This window comes from Pleurodeles waltl, chromosome 1_1 (assembly GCF_031143425.1).
Source record: "Pleurodeles waltl isolate 20211129_DDA chromosome 1_1, aPleWal1.hap1.20221129, whole genome shotgun sequence".
Taxonomy (NCBI): Eukaryota; Metazoa; Chordata; class Amphibia; order Caudata; family Salamandridae; genus Pleurodeles; species Pleurodeles waltl.
This window is the reverse complement of record NC_090436.1, coordinates 82,766,591-82,786,646: the sequence shown is the minus strand read 5'-3', so window position 1 is coordinate 82,786,646 and position 20,056 is coordinate 82,766,591. Positions and strand designations below refer to the sequence as shown.

Sequence of the window (20,056 nt, the reverse complement as noted above, 5' to 3'; positions counted from 1 at the left end):
GAAGCAGAAGCTTGTCAGTTTGAGAAATATTTTTTTTTTTTCTTTTTCAGATTCTAAATGGCTTCTAGGAAGTCTGCATCAGACTCCCACGGTGAGTATTCTGTGATATCCCATTTGCAATACCCTGAAAATCTGTACTTTTAACACCTATACAGAATCTATTGTTTTTGGTTGTACACAAAACTTTAAAATAGTCTTATGTTCATAGTATCGCTTGTGTAAATTATTTCTAGAAAAGATAAAACCTTTGTGCATGTCACAAATAAGGTGTCCTAGATTTCTTTTTTTTTTTTTCTTTTTTTTTTAGAATCACATTTTATTTGATTTGAAATGGGAACAGTGCTAAGCACATATAACCCTTCCATCCTCCACATACATTACCCCTTAAACTAGGGGGTAACCACAAAAGTTGTCTCATCCACCAGTAAATAAGCTACTACTAAGTCCATAAGTTCACCACTGTCCCCATATTGTTGTATGCTTGCGTTGGCAGCCTCTGGCTAGGTAGATGGGCTCCTCCAGTTTGGATCACCAGTCTATTGCGTTATGCCAGTCTGCAACTTTAGAGTGTTGTTTGGCGTTCCAAAGGTGGAGCTATGTACCTTTTGGTGAGCATATTGTGCATGCCCACCAGTATGCATTGCCCTAGATTCCTCCCAGATCCTACAGGATGCCCAATAGTGCCACTCCTGGGGAAGTTCCGCTCTCTGCTTCGGACCTCTGACCGTATCCTCGCCACTGCTGACCAGTAGTTTGCTAGACTGGGCATGACCACACCACGTTGTAGAGATCAGCATCACCCGGTGCAGTCCAGCGTCCGCCTCCTTTCCATAAGTATATGGGGATCAGATATGTGAGATGCAGGCAGTGAAATTGAAGGTGCTGGAGGCAAGAGGAGATGGTTAGCACTCGGGCTTTTCAATCATCCCTCCTATCCCCCTGACTGAGGTGTCCTGTTCGGACCCCTCATCTTTGCTTAAGGACCTCATATTTATTGGGAGAGTTGATTTTTGAGATCCTTCCCTTTCTGAGAGCTCCTTGTTGTAGAGAAGCCTTCGAGTTAACGGTCTTCAGTGGGATTGTTAGTGTCCCCCTGTGGGTGAGCAGTGCGTGTCTGTTGCAGGTATTTATGAAATTGTGTGGTGGAAAGTAAGAACTGGGTTTGTAATTTTTTGAAGGATTTCTTCGATGTTCTCTGCCACACATCCCTCAGGTACGTAATACATAATATGTCCCATTTGTAAAAGCCCACCAGTTGTGAGACCTGTTTTAGTCGTCTCCCTTTCCACAGTGGGGTCTGCTGTGTAATTAGTTTTTCATAGTGAATGTGTTTTATTCCTGCATGCCAAGTCAGGGCCATCATATTGGTGGGTTCAGAGGTTTGTGCGTGGAGTTGGCCCCTGCATAACATATGAAGGATGTTATCTAAGCCCAGGAGAGATCATTCTAGGTTGTATTCTGGGTCCCTGCAACCTCCGGTCAGCCAGTCATTGATTACCAGTAGTTTGAGGGGGGGAGGTTGCGGGGCAGGTTTTTGATCGGTCCTGAGCAAGGACTGAACTAGAGTGGTGAGATCTCAGAACTAGGTTGCAGGGATATGCAAATGGGAATTCTAGAGGACATAGAGAAACCTGGGCAGGGCCATCATTTTGAAAAGTGCTACCCTGCTGAGCATCTGAAGTATCAGGCGTATCCAGCAGCTAAAGTCTCTTTCCACTCTGGTAATGGGCAGAGCGATCTTAAGGGACCACAAAAGCATGGATTCCACTGAGATATATATGCCCAAATAAAGAAAGCTAAGCTGTTTATTTGGAATGTCCATTTGACAGTTTGTTGCCTCTGCTGCTCTCGTCAGCAGAATCAGGAGAGACTTGGACAGTTGGTTTGAATAGAATTTGTATTACTCAGGGGTCTGACAGGTGGGTTCTTTAGATAAAGGAGAACATCATCGGCATATAGTGTGATTCTGTGCTTGACTCAGCCCTACCATTGCCAACCATGAATATGTGTCAAATCGATGAGCTGAGCTAGTGGCTTGATTTCTAGAGCGAAGAGTATAGGGGTGAGAGGGGGCAACCCTGTCTAGTTCCTTTGCTGATGGAGAAGGGGTTTGGGAGTGTACCATTGACCAGCACCTGTTCTGAGTATGAGGTATATAGCAATTGGACATAGCGACAGAGTCTTGGTCCGAATCCCGTGCTCTCCAAGCTTGGATCAGGAATGCCTAGTTGATTAAGTCAAAGGCCTTCTCAAAGTTGATCAGTATGAGAGCGCATGGTTTTCCCCCATCTCCGTGCGTCTGGCCAGCGCCATATGCAGGCAGCTGATACAGAGCCTTGTGTTGCAGCTTGGCATGAAGCCTCACTGGTCAAGATGGACCAGGTTGGTGATGAACTTCAGTAGCCTGCAGGTGAGGGCCTTTGCAAATATTTTAATGTCTGTGTTTATTAGTGAGATTGGCCTGTATGAGGCATATTGGTTGGGGTGGACCTGGTTTATTTAGGGCCACTATGGTGGCCAGATCTAGTTCTGTTGGGGTTGCCCCTGTTGCTTTTGCCTTTAGGTATGATTCTAGCACGAGGGGCATGAGGCGCTCTCGATATTTGCTATGTAATTAATCATAAGAGCCATTGGGGCTGGAGTTGTCACCGCATTCAATTCAATGGGATCTCACTAACCTCCTCAGATGTGAGGAGGAAGTCTAGTTCCTGTCTTTTGGACATGGAAATTCATGGCAGGACAAGGTCTCGAAGGATCGATGTGCATTGTGCCCTCTGGAGTTGCTGAAAAGGGGAGGGGGGTTGTTTGTAGAGGGCATGGTAGTATACTGCAAAGCGGATTTAGGGCCTGACTGTAGAGGACATATCCCAGGTGGCTAGCCAATAAAGGTGCTTGCCGGATTTATCATCAAACTCATACACCCAGTGAAAGGAAGCGTGCCAGCACTGACTGGCCTCATCGAGGGCAAGTTGGCGGAGAGTGAGTCTGGCCAGCAGGGTGGCAGGAAATGGTGTTTTCACGTTACGGGTCTCGAGTTGTAGGATCTGATAAAGCTGTTTTTGTTTTTTGTTTTTGCCTGTACTCAAGGGCATTTAGCTTTGCCCATCTTTGTGGCTTTACCTGCTGTCCATTCGGTGCTTATGAATGATTGATTACAAAATGTGCTTTCATCCACTCTCCCAAAAGGTTAGAGTACTGGCAATCGATTCAGAACCAAGCATTAGGATGCCATATTGGTCTGAGGGATTCACCTGTCCCTGTGGAGGAGGACTGAAGTGGTTTGAGATGCCCCTGAGGAGGATCTCCACCACTGTTGTGTGAATGATATCGGTGACAGGGAGCAGCATCAGGTCGATGTGGTAGAGACATTTATGGGCTTCTGATGTATGTGTAAATTCTTTGCCATGTGGTGCCACACTCGCCATGCATTACAGTCCTTAGTAGGTGATCCAGAATATCAGTGCACTCATGCTGGCTCGATGTGTCATGGGGTCTGCTGTAGAATTGCGCTCAGGATTGGGGATGGCATTCAGACCCCCTTCTGTGATAGTAGCCCTCCTTTTGGGGGCTTAAGGATGCGTGCCTGGCTGTCGTCCAGAGCTCCAGTAGGTGATTGTGTTAGAGCGAAGGTACCCCTTATTAAAGAAACCTTTTACAGGGTTCCCACAGCTGCCACTCAGAATAGCATGGGAAAGTCATATAAGTTGATTGTTAATGTATTGGTTGCCCTTAGCTAGAGGACATTAGCGTGTTTTATTGCAGATATGCAGTTAAAAAGAGAAAAAAAAGTTGCTTCATACCATTTCATCTCTGTCCTAAATTGTTTTCAATTACAAATTGTATTTGTTTCAAATATGTGTTTTGGGATACTACACGTGCACATAATGCAGAAAGAATGCCCTTGTTGGAGAGCTAGACTTAAAAGTAAGTAACATTGAACTTCAGCTCAAACATTTCCTTGCTTGGGCCTTCGCCATAATCCCCAAACTGATCCTCAAATTCAGGAGACATTAGGTGCCAGATTATTATTATTATTATTTTTTTTTTCTGGTGGCCCAACTGGTTTTGCTTTTTGGAGGTACTGGACAATCTCTTATTATTTTAGGTGGCAAGTCCTACATAGCACTGCCATTAGCTGAACCTGCCTGCCTAATACTAAGACGTTACCTAATGGATATCATAAGCAATAATACAGCATGCCAAAAATTGATCAGTTTGCAAAAAATATTTTGTGAAAATTAATCTCAGTCCCTGGTTATTACTTGGGCCACATTCCACCCCATCATTTATTTGTCTCTGTGCCACTTTGTAAAGACTAGTCATGCAAATTAGGCTTGATCATGGTCCATTTTGAAACAGTCTATCTCGAACTGGCTAGCCACGTATCCTCCATAGGATAACACTTGCATCAAGACTGACTGCACCCCATCCTCATCTGTGTGCAGCTAGAGTCCACTGGGACAGCGAACGTAGAGAAACATCTTTGCAAATGTATCTTTTTTTTTTTTTTTACCTGCACTCTACTAAAATATAGAATCAAGCTGTAACCCTGTAGAGTCTGGCTGTGACTGGGACCTTTAGGAACTCGAACATTATTTATTTGTCTTTGCACTACTCATTTATTAAAGAACGCTTGAATGGATTTCTTCCCCAGTATACCTTTGCACAAATTCCATCATGTTTGCCGATGTAGTATCTTTCTGTCTGCTTTGGATTTGAAGTCATTTGAACTCCTACATTACATTGACAACACAATACCGTGTTTCTTATCACATTGATTTCAGTTTGCAATAAAATTAGCAAACATTTTAGCTGATAAAGCGTTTGCATGAGAGAAATAGTGGGTTGCAAGGAAATTGTCCTCTCATGACAGAAGCATTACTGTACCTTCCCATACCGTAGAAAAGCTTACATCCAACTAAGCATCCATATCTGTTTTCAGAAGTAAATTGAATATTCTGAGGGCCCACAGAATTTGTCAGGACTGAGCCTTTCAGTACATCAAATAGAGGGTTAGGTAAGGCATTCTTTTTGCAGACAAGCAACCCTTAAGAGCCTTTAATGTGTGATGTCTTGGAACCTTTATTTTGGAATGCTTGCTTTGAGGCATTACCATAGGCCAAGCCAACACTTGTAGGTTTTCAATGTCACCTGTGCTACAGCTTTCGTTTTCTGTATATGTTAAACATTGGTTGTTGACACCAGAACAGGTCCTCATTTTCTCTTGGCCATACTCTGGAATATTTCGGCCTATATTGCTAGTCTCTTTATGATGACTGTCTCTTATTTTGGGTGAGGAATGCTTGCACTCCTCCAAATTGTCTTGATGAAAGGGTTTGAGATATAGCAGCGTGTGTAAGTAACTTGGTGTACAGACTCTTGCAATCTTAGTCTAGTAGCTCTCTTTATTAAGGCCCACTTGGGGTAACTAAACCTATGGTATGGGCACAGTGAAAAGGGACTGAAGCTATGAAAAGCTGGCTCCCGTGTTATGGACAGTGAGAAGTCTGCGGACAGTTTCATGCGTGCCCCCATCCTTGCAAATAGTAAAATGTACATTATAATTTCCCTAAAAGTTTCTCGGGTCCACTCAGCATTGAAAAAGTTCCATTAGAATGTAGTCTGGAAAACAGGGGCATGTAATAACTAGGAATAAAAGAGTAACTTGAGTTGGGTTTTAATAAGAGTAGACAGTTGAGATGTGTGGGATAGACGTAAGCTGGTATATAAAGTGGTGATGGAGAGTTGCCTTCTCTACTTGACAATCAGCTTTACAAATGTTAATGAAGAACATATTTGTAAATAAAAGTGAAGGCTCCTCCACATAATGGCCTTTTATAAAGATGTCTTGCTTAAGGTCTTTCCTCTTGTGGTATGGGCGCTGTAACCTGCTCAGGAAGTTGTAAGGTTCATGTTTAGACAAAGCTGAGCCTGATGCAAAAGCCGAATTTTATCTTGCAATACCTTGGTTGGAAAGACACTTCCTTTTTTTACCTTAGAGCTTAAGGCGACAATTAACTGCCTTGGTTTTGCGGATGTATTTTTTAAGCAGTTCCAGAGTTGTAGTAAGGTGAGGCTGCAGAATACATGTAAGATTCAGTAAATAGTTATTGACTTACATAAGAAGGTGTTTTCAAAAGACACTATTTTATTTTTTATGTAATTCTAAACGCCACAAGTATGGGCCGAGTCTAGATTTTATTGCGTCTATAAACAGAAATTGAAGGAATTAAAAAGCAGACTTGTATCAAGAGTTCATTAGTTCAAACTATGTCTTGACAAATGTGATTGCAGTGACCATGGCCCTCCTCAGGAGGTCGGGGATATCTGTATTCCTGTACCACTGGCTGCTCATAGCTGGTTCGGTGCAGAAGGTGTTGCATCACACACAGGCAAGAGCATCTCTGCTGTTCAAGTTGGGCATTTCCATCAGCATGGTGCATTTTCGCTTAGTGCCTCCTGTTCATTGAGTCAGTCCTGAATATAAAGCCACTATGGGCTTTCCCACTTCCACAGATGATCCAGGGCTTTTGTGATATGATTCTGATGTTTTACCAGAAACCTCGGTCCTGACAGTTCTTCAGCTTTTGGATCCGACAGCTTCCTGCATCCTCCTGGTCACTGATACATGCTGGCACATGAGGGCTAACCTGTGCTGTCTATGCAGGTAGTGGTTCCAACACAGGAAGATTTGGTAGACCTCATAATGACCTCCTCGGACACTGCAACTGACTTGACTTGTAGGTCAGTGGATGAGCATCTGTCCCGGGATATCTTTCTATCCTGCACCGGATGTGGCCATGGGAGTGACAGATGTGTCCACTGTTGGGTATGATGATTATCTGGAGGCAGTAGAGATCAAAGGCCTTTTGTATCCAGAACAGCAACAATTGCATATCAGTCTGCTGGAGCTAAGGGCTTTTAGATAGACGCTCAAGGCCTTCCTTTCTCTTCGCAGTCATTCTGCCCAGATCTTTACAGACAATACAATTGCAGCACAGTACATCGACAAGCACAGAGGAGTTAGGGGCTTCCCAGTTGGAAATCACTGATCCTCTGTGCTTGGGTGGAATTTGGATAGTCCCCAGCCATCTGGACTGCTCTGTAAACAACAAAGTAGACAACATCAATTGGCTATATTTTGCCAACCACAAGTAGATTTCCCCATCCTAAGTTGGTGCATCACATCTTCTGTGGGGCATCTGTTAGGTGGATCTCTTTGCTGCTTGTGATAATACCCATTGTCGGTGTTATCTGTGCTACCCATTGTCAGTGTATCTGTTCCAGACAATCCTTTAGGAATGTCTTGTGATTGAGGTGCAACTTTGTGCTTTAGTACGCATTCCCACATGCCCTTGATTCCTCAGATTCATGACGAGTAGACTCAAATCATAAGGTCACCCTCAGCTGCCAAAGAAGTGTGATATGGAGAACTTCTACATGTCTCCCTGGGTTCCCCTCTTAGACTTCCTCTCAGGACAGACCTTTTTTTCTTCCTCTCCCCTCCAGAACTTCCACCTTCATGCTTGGAGATGGATCAAGGGGCACTTAAGCATGTTTCACTTTCCTCCAGACGAGATTGATGTCTTCCTTTCAACCTGTCATACTTTTACCAAGACTTCCCACTCCGTGAGGTGGAGCAGGTTTGTTTTTCATGTACAGATCACAATGTGGATACTTGGAAGGCTCACTTATCAGAAGTTCCACAGTTTGCTGTTTCCTTAGCCCAAAAAGGGTGAGCACCGTCAACTGGTACAGTGCAGTCTTATAGGCATTCCAATGCCATCCATCCCTATTCATGCCATTCCACAGGACAGTTTTTCACCTCCACTTTGGCCTGGAGGGTTCATGTTGCTGAGATCTGTTGCAAAGTGATATTGGCTACCTTTCACACCTTTGCGAATTTAGGGTGAGAAGGGTTGGTCATCTCGAACTTGCGGTTCCTCAAGATTTTTTTGCCTGACTAATCTTTTTGACCCGCCGCCTGGAAAGTGCTACCTTGGAATCTATCGAAGAGGTGAGAAGTATGCAAGTAGAAGTTCAATCAGCAAAAAGGCTGTTTATGTTTTGTAACGGTCTCTACTTGTTTTTATTTGCACAAGATGAAAATGGAATTCTCAAAAGCTTGCGATGAGTACAGTGTCTAGGCGTACCTCTGTAAACCATCAGTCATTTTCTGAAAGCTGCAGATCGGCACCAGCGCTAGGCTTCATAACCACATGTAGGGTTTTTATTTGGCATTCTTTAATATTTGGGCCCCAAATTGATTTTCATTTTGCCCATTATGTCTTTACAATGATTCTCTGTTATTAATGTGCTTTTCCATGCTTTAAACGTTTTTTGCAAAATTATGCTTTGGCAAAATGTTTTTTTTAAAAACAAAAATTGCTTAATAGTTTTCAAGTTGCATTTTTTTGTGCACATTTTAGTTTGAAAGCAATCAATCACCAATCTTGCATTCATGTATTTGCATGTAAATAAGGAGCATTATAAGTAGCCTCAAGCTTGTTTTTTTTTTTTCCTCAGAAAATGTGTACTCATTATATATTTGAAGCATTGTGAGTTATACCTGCTTAAACTGGTGCACAATATGGTGCACTGATATGCATTGTCTTTTTCAGTCACCCTGTATTGTCCAATGATTTTCTGATGTGACCCTTTATAATTCCTCCTCCTACTATACACTTATTTCATATTTCACTTTATTTTCATATTGCTATATTTACCAAATCATAATTTATATAGCTTTTCCACCTAGGCCATAATATAGACTGGCCAAGAGAAATCAACACAATTTGGAAGTAAAATGTGAGGGTCTACATCACTTGCAGTTTAACAGTCAGGGGTTCTATAGTTTTTGTTCTAAACGTTCCAGACAATCTTGCTTAGAGTGCAGGTACATTAGTAGCAACCACAATCCTAAGATATATGACTCTATTCAGCAAGGCCATTCTTTTTCCTTTATGGACACAGCAGCAAGTGTCTTGTCTGATTTCTATACAAAGTATATTTTGTTAGCTGTCATGAAGTGTCTGGTCAGTATTTTTCTGTCTTTCCAAGGCTGTTCTACTTAAAACCTGCTCACTTCTGATCTTCTGTGTCTGCTGCTATCAATACCTGCATATCTTATGTTAATCTATTCTTATGAGTTGACCGTTGAATACACTGGCTAGGAGACTAGACCAAGTTGCTTTGCCAAGTTGTGTGTAGACACCACATTTCTAGTAACCGGACATAAATCCCTAAGTTAGTGCCGGTTGAGTATTATATGATAATGCTGCAAGGAATAATGCACATGTATAATGTAGTTGTTGATGTATTCTTAGAGAAGCAAGTGATTGTACTAAACTAAAAGCACTACAGATTCAAGGGTGTAGTAGTTCTTCACTCTGTAGATATTGAAGTTCTTTTTTTCTTAGTGTGAAGTAGTTTGAGGAGGAGTGGAGTTATTATGTTAACACATTTGCATTACTGTTGTGTTTATTTTCAGTGCCGCTTTTTGCTACAGTGTCCATCCGCATTTCTGTTCTAGGTTTTGGTTTAATCACTACCTTTCTGATGGATAGAACTACCTGTGGATTCCTCACCTAATTATTTCTCCCAATGCGCCAGCATTCAACGGAAATTTTCTTCCCAGCTCTGCACGTCGACAAGGACATCGGAACGCCAACGGCACTGGACCAGCACCCTCTGCTGGACAGAAGGGCATGAATGGCGTCGACTTGTATGAAGCCGGAACACCCAATCCAAAAGCCAAGGGACCTGAGGGACCAGCCGTTGCACCGCCAGGGGCCATGGCGTTAAAGATACTAAACATAGCGTTCAAGAATGCAACCGGATCTGCTCCTGGAGCCGGGAATACTGGATACTCCTGCGGTGTCGGCGCTGGATCAGGCACCTCCGACTGCGCCGCAGGCGAGAAGCCAGGACTCTGGAGAGGCTCGACCACCTCAAACACCGACGGTGCCGGAGAAGCCTGAGGGCTCTCAGGCTGAGGAGTCACCGTCGGACTGACATCCCACGTCTGACGACGCTGAATAGATGGTGACCTCGACCGGGATCAGTCCCGCTCCGAACGCCGCCGGGAATCATGTCGACGCTGCCTCTTATGCGACCTCGAGGACTTCCTTGAAGATGACCTCCGATGTCCTTGCTTTTCTTTCTTTTTAGCCTTGGCCAAAAACAGCTTGGCCTCTCGGTCCTTATGCGCCTTCGGGTTCATTTTTTTACATGAACCACACTCCTCCACGTCGTGCTCGGAGCTCAAACACCACAAGCAGTCATTATGCAGGTCCGTCACCTACATACGACCCCCGCACTCTCTACAAGGCTTGAACCCTGATTTACGAGGTGGAGACATTTTAACAAAGTAACACCTCCGAGAAACAGTAGCCTCCCAAGAGCCAGGAGAAAAACCGTTATTCTTCGAAGGCACAGAAAAAAGGGAACTGACGTCAGTACGCTGGCGAGGTCCTCTTATTGTCATGATGACGTCAGACGGAGTCGCGTGGGAGTCGGGCAATAGTGACGTCCTCGTCAACGTGCAGAGCTGGGAAGAAAATTTCCGTCGAATGCTGGCGTATTGGGAGAATTCATTAGGTGAGGAATCCACAGGTAGCTAGTGTATCCACCAGAAAAGGCATTACCGAGGGTAAGTAACTTGTTTGTCTCTGCTATAGGTTTGTTTTATCACTGGCTGCAAGTGTTAAAAATCACTGTGTAAATCATTCCGAGTGAAGGGTCTCTGACAAAGCAGGAAAGCTATGCATGCACCACTGCTTTACAATTCACCAAAAATGGGCACGTATTTAGATCTCTTCCAGCTCTCTAGGTACACCTAAGTTTCAGAAAATGTTGGTCACATGAAAGGGCCCTTTACCTATTTACAAAGAGGTTAATATGGTGAGTAGCATGTAAGGTCTGTAATGGGGGACGACATAGTCATTAACTTTAGAGACTTGAACACAAGAATATTTTGCGCAAGTTTGGTCTTTTAGAACCCTTCCTTTGTGTCATCAGGGCATCGCTACTGCTGAAAGTTTTCCTAAGGTTTTATCTTTTGTATGCAGGGATTTTTAGCTATCTTGATGATGTCCCCTTCAAAATTGGAGACCAGTTCAAGACACCAGCCAAAGTTGGTTTACCCATTGGGTTTTCTATTCCTGATTATCTCCAGCTAGTCAAAGAAACTGAGGTAAGTATGTTTTTATCAGTAATGTTTAATTTGTGTTTTTGTTTTTATTTTTTTTATATTTATTTTTATAATGCATCTTTGATATTTTTGCTTAATACTGTAATACCCCAAGAGATGCACAACTGAATGTCTCAAAAACTTGAATTTTGTGTGACATATGGTAAATTGTTGAATAGTCCTATTTTGAAGCGCTGGGTGGGAGGGTGGCAGTTTAGGTGGTTATTGTTTAAATATATATTACACCTTTAAAGTAAGAACATGTGAGGAGTGTGTTTAATCTTTGGGATTGTGGCAGTTTGGTATTTTGTGTGGACGATGTGACAGATTGCCTTTGTGGGAGGCTGACTCTTGTGCATTCAGCTTTTGTGGTTGAACTGGTGCCACAGTAACAATCCATGAAGTCTTTTTATGGCATTTGACTGTTTAACCTCAGTCTGAAATTTGAAAAACAAACCATGACAGATTTGCCTTAGTTTTTCATTTCAGTAAATAAAAATTCAAGCAGGTCCTTGGTTAGCATTTAATTTCACGTGCTAAGCAATCATACTTACCGCAGGAATATCTGGAGCCAACCATCCATTGTTCCTTTTGCAGAAGGTAGTCCCACCTACCCAAATGGGATACTATTTGTATTTCTCCCTTTACAAATAGTATCCCACTTCTGTGGGTGGGACTACTACTTTCTGTGACAGGAGCATTGGATTTTGCATGGTTTCTTAGTTTGGTTGGTTGCTGGTGATTCCAGAACATTCCTTTATGGAAATGTGAGGAAACTGCTTGATTTTTAGCCTGATTTTGAGGTTGGCAGTATGTCATTTCACTGCTGTGCACAACACCAAAATGAAATTTGATGGTGAAAATTTGATGTCTTGCTTTGGAGACTTTCCTCTTGAGGGCCCACACTTGTGGGGTACTGTTTTTATCAGGATGAAAGTGGTAACAGAGTAGTTGAACATTTGTTATCACCAATTGTATTTCTCTCAATTTTTAGTGAACGGTTTTAAGCCAGTATGAAAGAAAACATCTTGCATAATGCCCTCCGAATCACAATAGTATAGCTACTCCAAAATTCTGTGTTGTACAAATATCCATAATTCCTAATAGTATTATGTGGTGCACATTTACAAATTCACAGGCTTCCTTCATACCGATTTTTACATTAATTAAATATGTTAGGCTTTACCACATGAATTTGTGTATGGTTGTTCCCAATGAAAATTAATTATAAGCTGCCGCTCACTTGGCTATGGGTATTGCTTACTTTTGGACAACCAGTAAAAAATGTATAGCTCCGTGACCAAAAGGGTCTGACGTATGTAAGTGATATATGGCACTAAGGCAAACAATTACAGATTAAAATGTCAACAATTTCTAATATTTACTAATTTTTACATTCATTTTGATTTCACCTATTAGTTTGTATGTGAAAAACCATGAGCGTTTTTTGGTGGAAAAAGTTTTTGAAGGCTTAAACATGAATCCCCCCCCCCCCCCCCCCCCCCCAAAATATTATGGATCAGCACTGGATAGAAAAGCCCCAACAGCTAAGAGGTTATAGTAAATGTCTCAAGCTGTGGATGGAGTTCAGATTGGCTCTTTGTTGGGATACAGCAAGCAATAGAGGAAACTTAGGGGTACAAGGGTGTCACTGAGCTCAGGATTATCTTCCAGACATTCTTAAAAACTCTGGGAATTTTACTCCCACTCTATCCCCCAGGTAACTCTAATTGTGCTGAGAATGGTCCCTATAATTACAACAGGCTGTCATATGGGCCATGAAATAAGAGTAACCTGCATGGAGAACTGCTGTCTGGGGAAGCATGCACATAGTATACCAAATAACTCCTTCCTAACAGATTGAACAGTAATTACACAACTCCACCAGACTCTCCCTTCACCCCCTCTGCTACTGAACGAAACTCCACGGCCACCCCAAACCCCTCAGTTGCTCCTCAGTTTGGTAAGTGCCACCCTCATTATGTTTAGGCATACTCACTTGGTGTACCTTCATTAAATAAAGTTAAGTTCAGTTGAAGGTTGTTGCTTGTTGAAAGGTTAAATGCCTCCATTAGGCTTGCAGATTATCAAGTCCAGTGGAAGGAAATACGGGGCTTTTGAAGAGAAGAGAAAATAGCCTTACAAGAAGCCACACAAAGGACTTATGGGCAAACGGGCAGCACACTACCAATGTCTTCAAGAGGAGATGGGCCTGCTCATGATGGTAAAGTCCTGGTTGTTAGTGATCCAAAGAGGGTATTTGGAGTAGCAAACAAAAGATTGACAACTAGATAGAGGATAGAGCCCAAAGCCCATCTTGGACATATTTTTTCCTGAGTAGGATGTTTCACATGAAACCTTTTGAAAAGTACATTTTCTGATTTCTCTTGTATGCCTCCTTTTTGTTTGGCAAAGTGTACAATGCCAGGTGTAAGTCACGTCGTCTCCTAAGAATTAACTGTACCACCTAAATCTTTTAGATCCTTGCACTTGACACCAACATTGTCATCATTATTACTACCTCTGTTCCACCACCTGCACTTTTCCTCACCCAAACATCACCCCTTCCACAGAGTGTTCTACTGAAAAGTGTTAACAGATTTAAATGTCCTGTACTGGCAAGTGCATATTGTAGGAAGTTGGCTCTGTATATACTAATTCAAAATGTAGCAGCACACGCTATAATCTCTAATCAACACAAGTATAGCAGTAAGTATAACAGAACAAAACAGAATATTGAGATTATATATAAAGAGTCCTCATCCAATTGGCTCCATACACAAATTCTTGTTTAATTCTTCATGTGCTTGTTCCCAAATTCCAAACACATATTTTTCATAATGTTCCAAATTTCATCAAAGGATCATCACAATGTTGTTTTCCAAATTTATTAGTTTTGTCCGTATTTGAGTATTCAATCCATCATATCAACGATTATCATTTGTCATCACCACTTGTCACTTGTCCCACTTGTTACTTGTCAACACGTATTTCGTCTAGGGAGTGCCCTTTGACTTCTTCAGGACTTCCTATAATAACATTTCCAATAAATGTAAATTAATATTCGTTATTAATAGCTACATTGTCTTCCCACAATCCCTTTGATGAATATTACATTTTGCATGCTCTTCATGTGGAAGCCGTGAGATTTAAGTGAAGACATTCTTAATAAATGTGCCCCAAATTATACAAAATTGTGAATTTGCATTATTTCAGCCCATGATCATAAATTGTTGGCTAAATTCTTGTGTATTAGTCCTGCAAGTCATATTCTATTCTTACTACCCAAACAAATAGTGTTAGCAAAAATAGTACTGACCTAATTGGTAATAGCACCAGCGCTAAAGTGTAATGAGAATCCCTAAGTGCACCCATGCACAAACCACAACGTCTAAAGGCATACCTGTACTCAATATCCAAACTTACACTACTGCCTGCTAAGTCTCAGACAGACCGATCAATGGTTTTAGTTTCGTTATTGGATGCCGGAACCCGGCGTATCCTGTCAGTAAATCATAACTTTTAGTGCACCTAAGTTAATTGAAAGTCCGAAAAACTGCACAAATAAAATTATGTCATACATTATCCCGCTAATATAAGTCTTACCTTACTTTTAAACAAAGTGTTGCCGTGAGTACACCCGACACTGCTAAGGAAACGCCATTGTTTCCTTCGGCGTTTATGTATTCGGCAGAAGCATGGAAACAGACAATGGACTACCCCCGGCCTATAAAAAGAACTGTGGACTTCGTGTTTGACAATCTCCCAGACCATATACTCTTCATGGCTACCCTGCACTTACAATGTTTAAGGTTTTGAGTAAACACTGTAGGGGCATAGTGCTCATGCACTTATGCCCTCACCTGCGGTATAGTGCACCCTGCCTTAGGGCTGTAAGGCCTGCTAGAGGGGTGACTTACCTATGCCACAGACAATGGGCATGGCACTCTGAGGGCAGTGCCATGTCGACTTAGTCATTTTCTCCCCACCAGCACACACAAGCTGTGAGGCAGTGTGCATGTGCTGAGTGAGGGGTCCCCAGGGTGGCATAAGACATGCTGCAGCCCCTAGAGACCTTGCCTGGCAACAGGGCCCTTGGTACCAGGGGTACCATTACAAGGGACTTATCTGTGTGCCAGCGCTGTGTCAATTGTGGGAACAAAAGTACAGTTTAGGGAAAGAACACTGGTGCTGGGGCCTGGTTAGCATTTATTTTTGTTGCAACTAGTTTCAAATGAGACCCAATCCCTAATGCCATTCCGACAGGGAACTGGCACACTACTAGACGGGAGTGGACAGTAGACTAAATATTTATGTTTGAAAGTGCCTGCTTTCCACTTTACTACTTATTCATATGATAAGAATCTTTTTTATTATAATTATTAAGAAGGGAAATTCCAGTAACAATTCTACATTTTAAAGTTACCTGTTTGAAAAGGTACATTAGTATAGAACAAGGAGAACTATACTTTGCATTTCCAGATAAATGTGTTTCTGGGAGCGTTTTGTCAGACACCATGTTCTCTTTTGTAACTGCCAGGAGGATCTGGAATTTTCCAGACAGTTAGACCTACTAGAGCATCGCTTTCTGAACAGAGGCTATTCAAAAGAATTACTAAGTAATACACGGGACAGGATCATAAAGATTGACAGATCATCTCTTTTTCAGAAAAAGAAAAAGACACAGAAACAGATGCACCACAAAAAGACACCAGCATTTATAACCACCTACACATGTGCTAGCTCAGAAGTATTTAAGATTCTTAAAAAAAATTGGCACATTCTACTGTCTGATGAAAGTCTCAGGAAAGGTTTAAAGAACAGACCTGACATGATTCATCGCAGAGGACGCACCCTGAGGGATAAACTGTGCCATAGTTATCTACCGACTATCACCAATGCCAGCTGGTTACCTTCACCACCATCAGGGTTTTATAAATGTGGTCATTGTAATGTTTGTGATTATGCATTGGACAAAACTAAGAACTTCTGTTATAACACAAAAACAATGCATACCATAAAACATTTCATGAACTGTAACACCAAGTTCATTGTATATTGTATTATTTGTATATGCAACAGAATTTATGTCGGCAGCACCATTAGACCATTCAAAGAAAGACTGCAAGAACACATTCGGGCAATAAAAAACAATAACAAGGACTATCCTTTTGCTGTGCACTACAACTCAGCACACCCTTCACATGAGAAACTAGACATACACACACATGGTATTGCCACCCTGGGTAATTGTCCGAGGGGGGGCAACAAAACTCTCTTCCTAAGACAATTGGAGAGCAGGTGGATAGTCAAACTACGCTCTGTGGAAGAGGGGCTTAATTCTGATAAAGACCTCCATGTTTTCTTATAGACCACTACCTCTCAAAATGCGTTTATTGTCATTTGTTACGTGTTCAACTTATCGATTTATCTGTGGCATCCATATGAGGGACTTAATCGATGACACATATCCTCATATTTTGATTGAGGAGCATACAATCTGTTTTTGTACCATCATAATGTATGAAATGTGATTCGCAACTGTATTACTCAATCCATATGAACTGTAATTCTCTACGTACTTATTTTCTCACTTCACGCTATTGCAATTGTTCTGGCTTGAAGCACAATTTTGCTTACTGGCTCTGGGTTGCTGACTGTTTATTCATATGTGTTGTTACCACTCACGAGATGATGTTGATCTGATTTGAGTATCCTTTAATCTTTTTCATTGTTAAATATCTTATAAATTGTTCTTATCCTTAGAACAATCTTCCTCTTTGTTTAAAATTGTTAATTAAGACATGTTCATTATTTGATTTGTGGGCACAGATCGCTGTTTCTAGCATTATGGTTACTCTGTTCATCTAACACAGTGAAGTACATAACAGCCTCTGGTGCATGCTCGAATTTCTGCGGGGAGCACGCTATGTCTCCTTCCACATTTTCACTAGTTATAACCCTATCAGGTTCTCTTTCCGCTTTATGATGCACACATGCTTCTCTATCTCACTATGTTACTTTCATCTGGCTTCCCCTGACGTCGTTCAAATATGGCGGCCCCCTTTTCTCCGGCTCGCACAGTCCGGTTTCTATTTCTACGCTCTGTTCGGTCTCAATATAAACACCCGGGTCTTCTTGACGCACGTCCCTTGACGACGCCATACACATACGGCTCAAACCAAACCTAGACGCTTTGCAGGTAAGACCTCTCGCTCACTCTCTATCTGCTTGATCCGCGGACAATGATACACTTTCTGGTTTTTCTCTCGCCCCTAGCGCTTGCGTCCCTGACTTTCTATGTAGAACGAAACTTTTTTCTGTTTCACTTCTGAGGGCGGCCGAACGCTAGATGTTCGCGTCCCTTTAACCATACCTTGTACTTTTTCACAGAACGCTCACGAGGAGGCGTCCTCAGTCCATCTATCCCAAACGACTTGCCAACATTGTTAACTGTCTCGGGGACTTAGGGTTTTCAGTCCTTCAGAAATTAGGCGCATGTCCGATCCTGCTACAGACCAGTACCCACTTATCAATGAATCTCATATATACAATTTATACATACCTATAATTTTGCTTTTTGCCAAATCCGCTATCTTTACTTATTAAGAGCAACATCTCAAAAGATCACTTCGACTGACATCTAATATCACTTCATTTCCGTTTTAGATTTTTTATACTTTTATTATACTAGTATTCATTTTTCACATACTGAGGCCCCTCGCTTTCTTCCACCTTCCTGGGTATACATATATAACTGGTATTTTTCTAGTATAATTTTATTTAAACCCCATATCGTTTTACCCTCTCTTTTCTCTTTTCTTCTTTTTTCTTTTTTCTTCTTACAGACTTACCATGGTCTCTGGATTCTAATTACATCCTATGTCACCATCTGTACACTCTGCTGTACAGTTCATGATCTTTGGAACTCTACCAACATTAACCATATAGTTCATACTTTACAAGGTATGCCCCTGCATTTTTCCGCTCATATGTACCGGTTTTCTAATAGCACATCTTCTTTCTTCCCTTTTTTTCTTTGTTTCACTTCATCGCGCTGGTGATGAGTATTAATCGTTCGGTACACTACCATGAATAGTGTTGTTTAGTTGGCACTTATGGGCTTTTGCATGGTCGTTTGTATTCTGTTATGTCTCCTTTACATACGAGCACCTGTATGTTTTTTCTTGTCCTGCCACCTAATGCCCTGTTATTAGTCAATCAACACATTGGTATTTGGGGACTTCCTCCTCACTCGTGCTCTCAGTCGTTTGACACACTATTCTATAACGCTGGGCTTCTCTTTTCGATTCACTGTTTTCAATTTTTTCTCACTGTTAAACACTGATATCCAATCTGACTTCAATACAATATCATTTTTTGTGACTGATACATCCTATTTGTATATGTTTACAGCCTTGAAAAAGTCAATGATGACGAAACACGTGTTGGTCTGTTTTCTCACAAACATGAAAATTGTACAGCGCTTCCATATTACGCATCTATTGCCTTTTATGTTATCAGTGGATTTTCACCCTGATCTAACACTAAGGAATAAAGTGTTCTCACCGTGATCCCGTGATGTGCCGTGGTTTTATTCTTCTCTTTTGTGCTTAAGGTTCATGCCATAAAATAAGGATTAATGGACCTTTTGAAGTTATTTGACAAGTGCTGCAGTGAAATAAAAGATGCATCCAAGTGGCTTTTCAAGTACTGCAATGGATCAATTTTACATGTGTTCAGAAGTTGTTAGAAATCTGTATTAATTGAATTTGAGGCGGTTGGCTTTAAAATAACAAGTTATTGTCACTTTGGCTCTTGCTCTTGTATACTGAAAATGGTTTCTCAAGCTTAAATAAGAAAAAGAGAACCGGTACCTCAAAAGATAGCAGGTCAGGTGGTGATATATGTATATGATCAGTAAATGCTTCACTGCCTCACGACATAAACACTGCATGCTTCTATCTTAACAGACCTTACTCTTGGACACCTGGGAGACTCTGGGTATTATTTTGGACATGTGGATGTCCCCAACCCCCCCCCCTCCCACACTGCCCCCCCCCCCCCCCAAACCATTCTAAGGCAATAGGACATAACCATGGCCCTGCTATAGATAAAATCACTACCCAGATATGGCGCTGGATTAAACTGCCATTGTCTGTGGCTAGGCGCGTAGTCATCATTAAAATGGTGGTCCTTCCATGCTTTTTATACATGTTCCTAAGTATCCCCATATGGGCAGGTAGACGGCCCAGAATAAGACACATTGACACTCCTTTATGACCATGGTGGTTTCGGGGTTCCTGACCTACAATTAATCTTAATCTTAATAATAAATGGATGTTGTGGTGAGCACTGTTACAGAATGTGGGTGCACAGAGAAGGATATATCTAATTTCATGACTGGAGCCAAAACCATGTTCATCTTTAGATGCTCACAAGATCAGTTACCGAAGAGAGTAAACCCTGTTTAGCACCTCACAGGCTCTTTTAGGAGAACAGGGATGAAACAGAACCCAGAGGTGTACCTCTTTATAATGTACAGGTGGATATACGTTATACTATTTATTAGGGTCAGATCAACAAGAGAATTGGTGTCCATGACCTTTACTTAGACTGTCTTATTGTGTGATTATTTGACTTTGTTCATCTTCATGTTTTTTCTCTACGGGTTCAGTACAATTGTTAATTGAAAGTAGCCATGAAGAGTTCACTTGTTTAGTATGGGTATCCCAGAAGCAGACAGAAAACCAAAAGGTCTTGACCCTGTTTAGATTATAAGAGTAACAAGTAACTGTTTTTAAATTAATTTTCTAGTAACTGTAGAAGTCTGTGTTGAACTGTTAAGTTAGCTCTGTGCATTGG

At 41.7% G+C, this 20,056-nt stretch overlaps 1 protein-coding gene across 2 annotated transcripts in view; it reads left to right on the top strand.

Annotated features, from left to right (window-relative positions):
• UBAP1 (ubiquitin associated protein 1) overlaps positions 1-20,056 on the top strand; it is a 100,441-nt gene that overhangs the window by 30,003 nt on the left and 50,382 nt on the right. For both annotated transcript variants that reach the window (XM_069216477.1, XM_069216558.1), the window contains 2 exons: positions 51-91; positions 11,070-11,194. In XM_069216477.1, coding sequence (XP_069072578.1) covers positions 58-91; positions 11,070-11,194 — 159 coding nt within the window. In that variant the 5' untranslated portion in view covers positions 51-57. The remainder of the gene's footprint in view (positions 1-50; positions 92-11,069; positions 11,195-20,056) is intronic.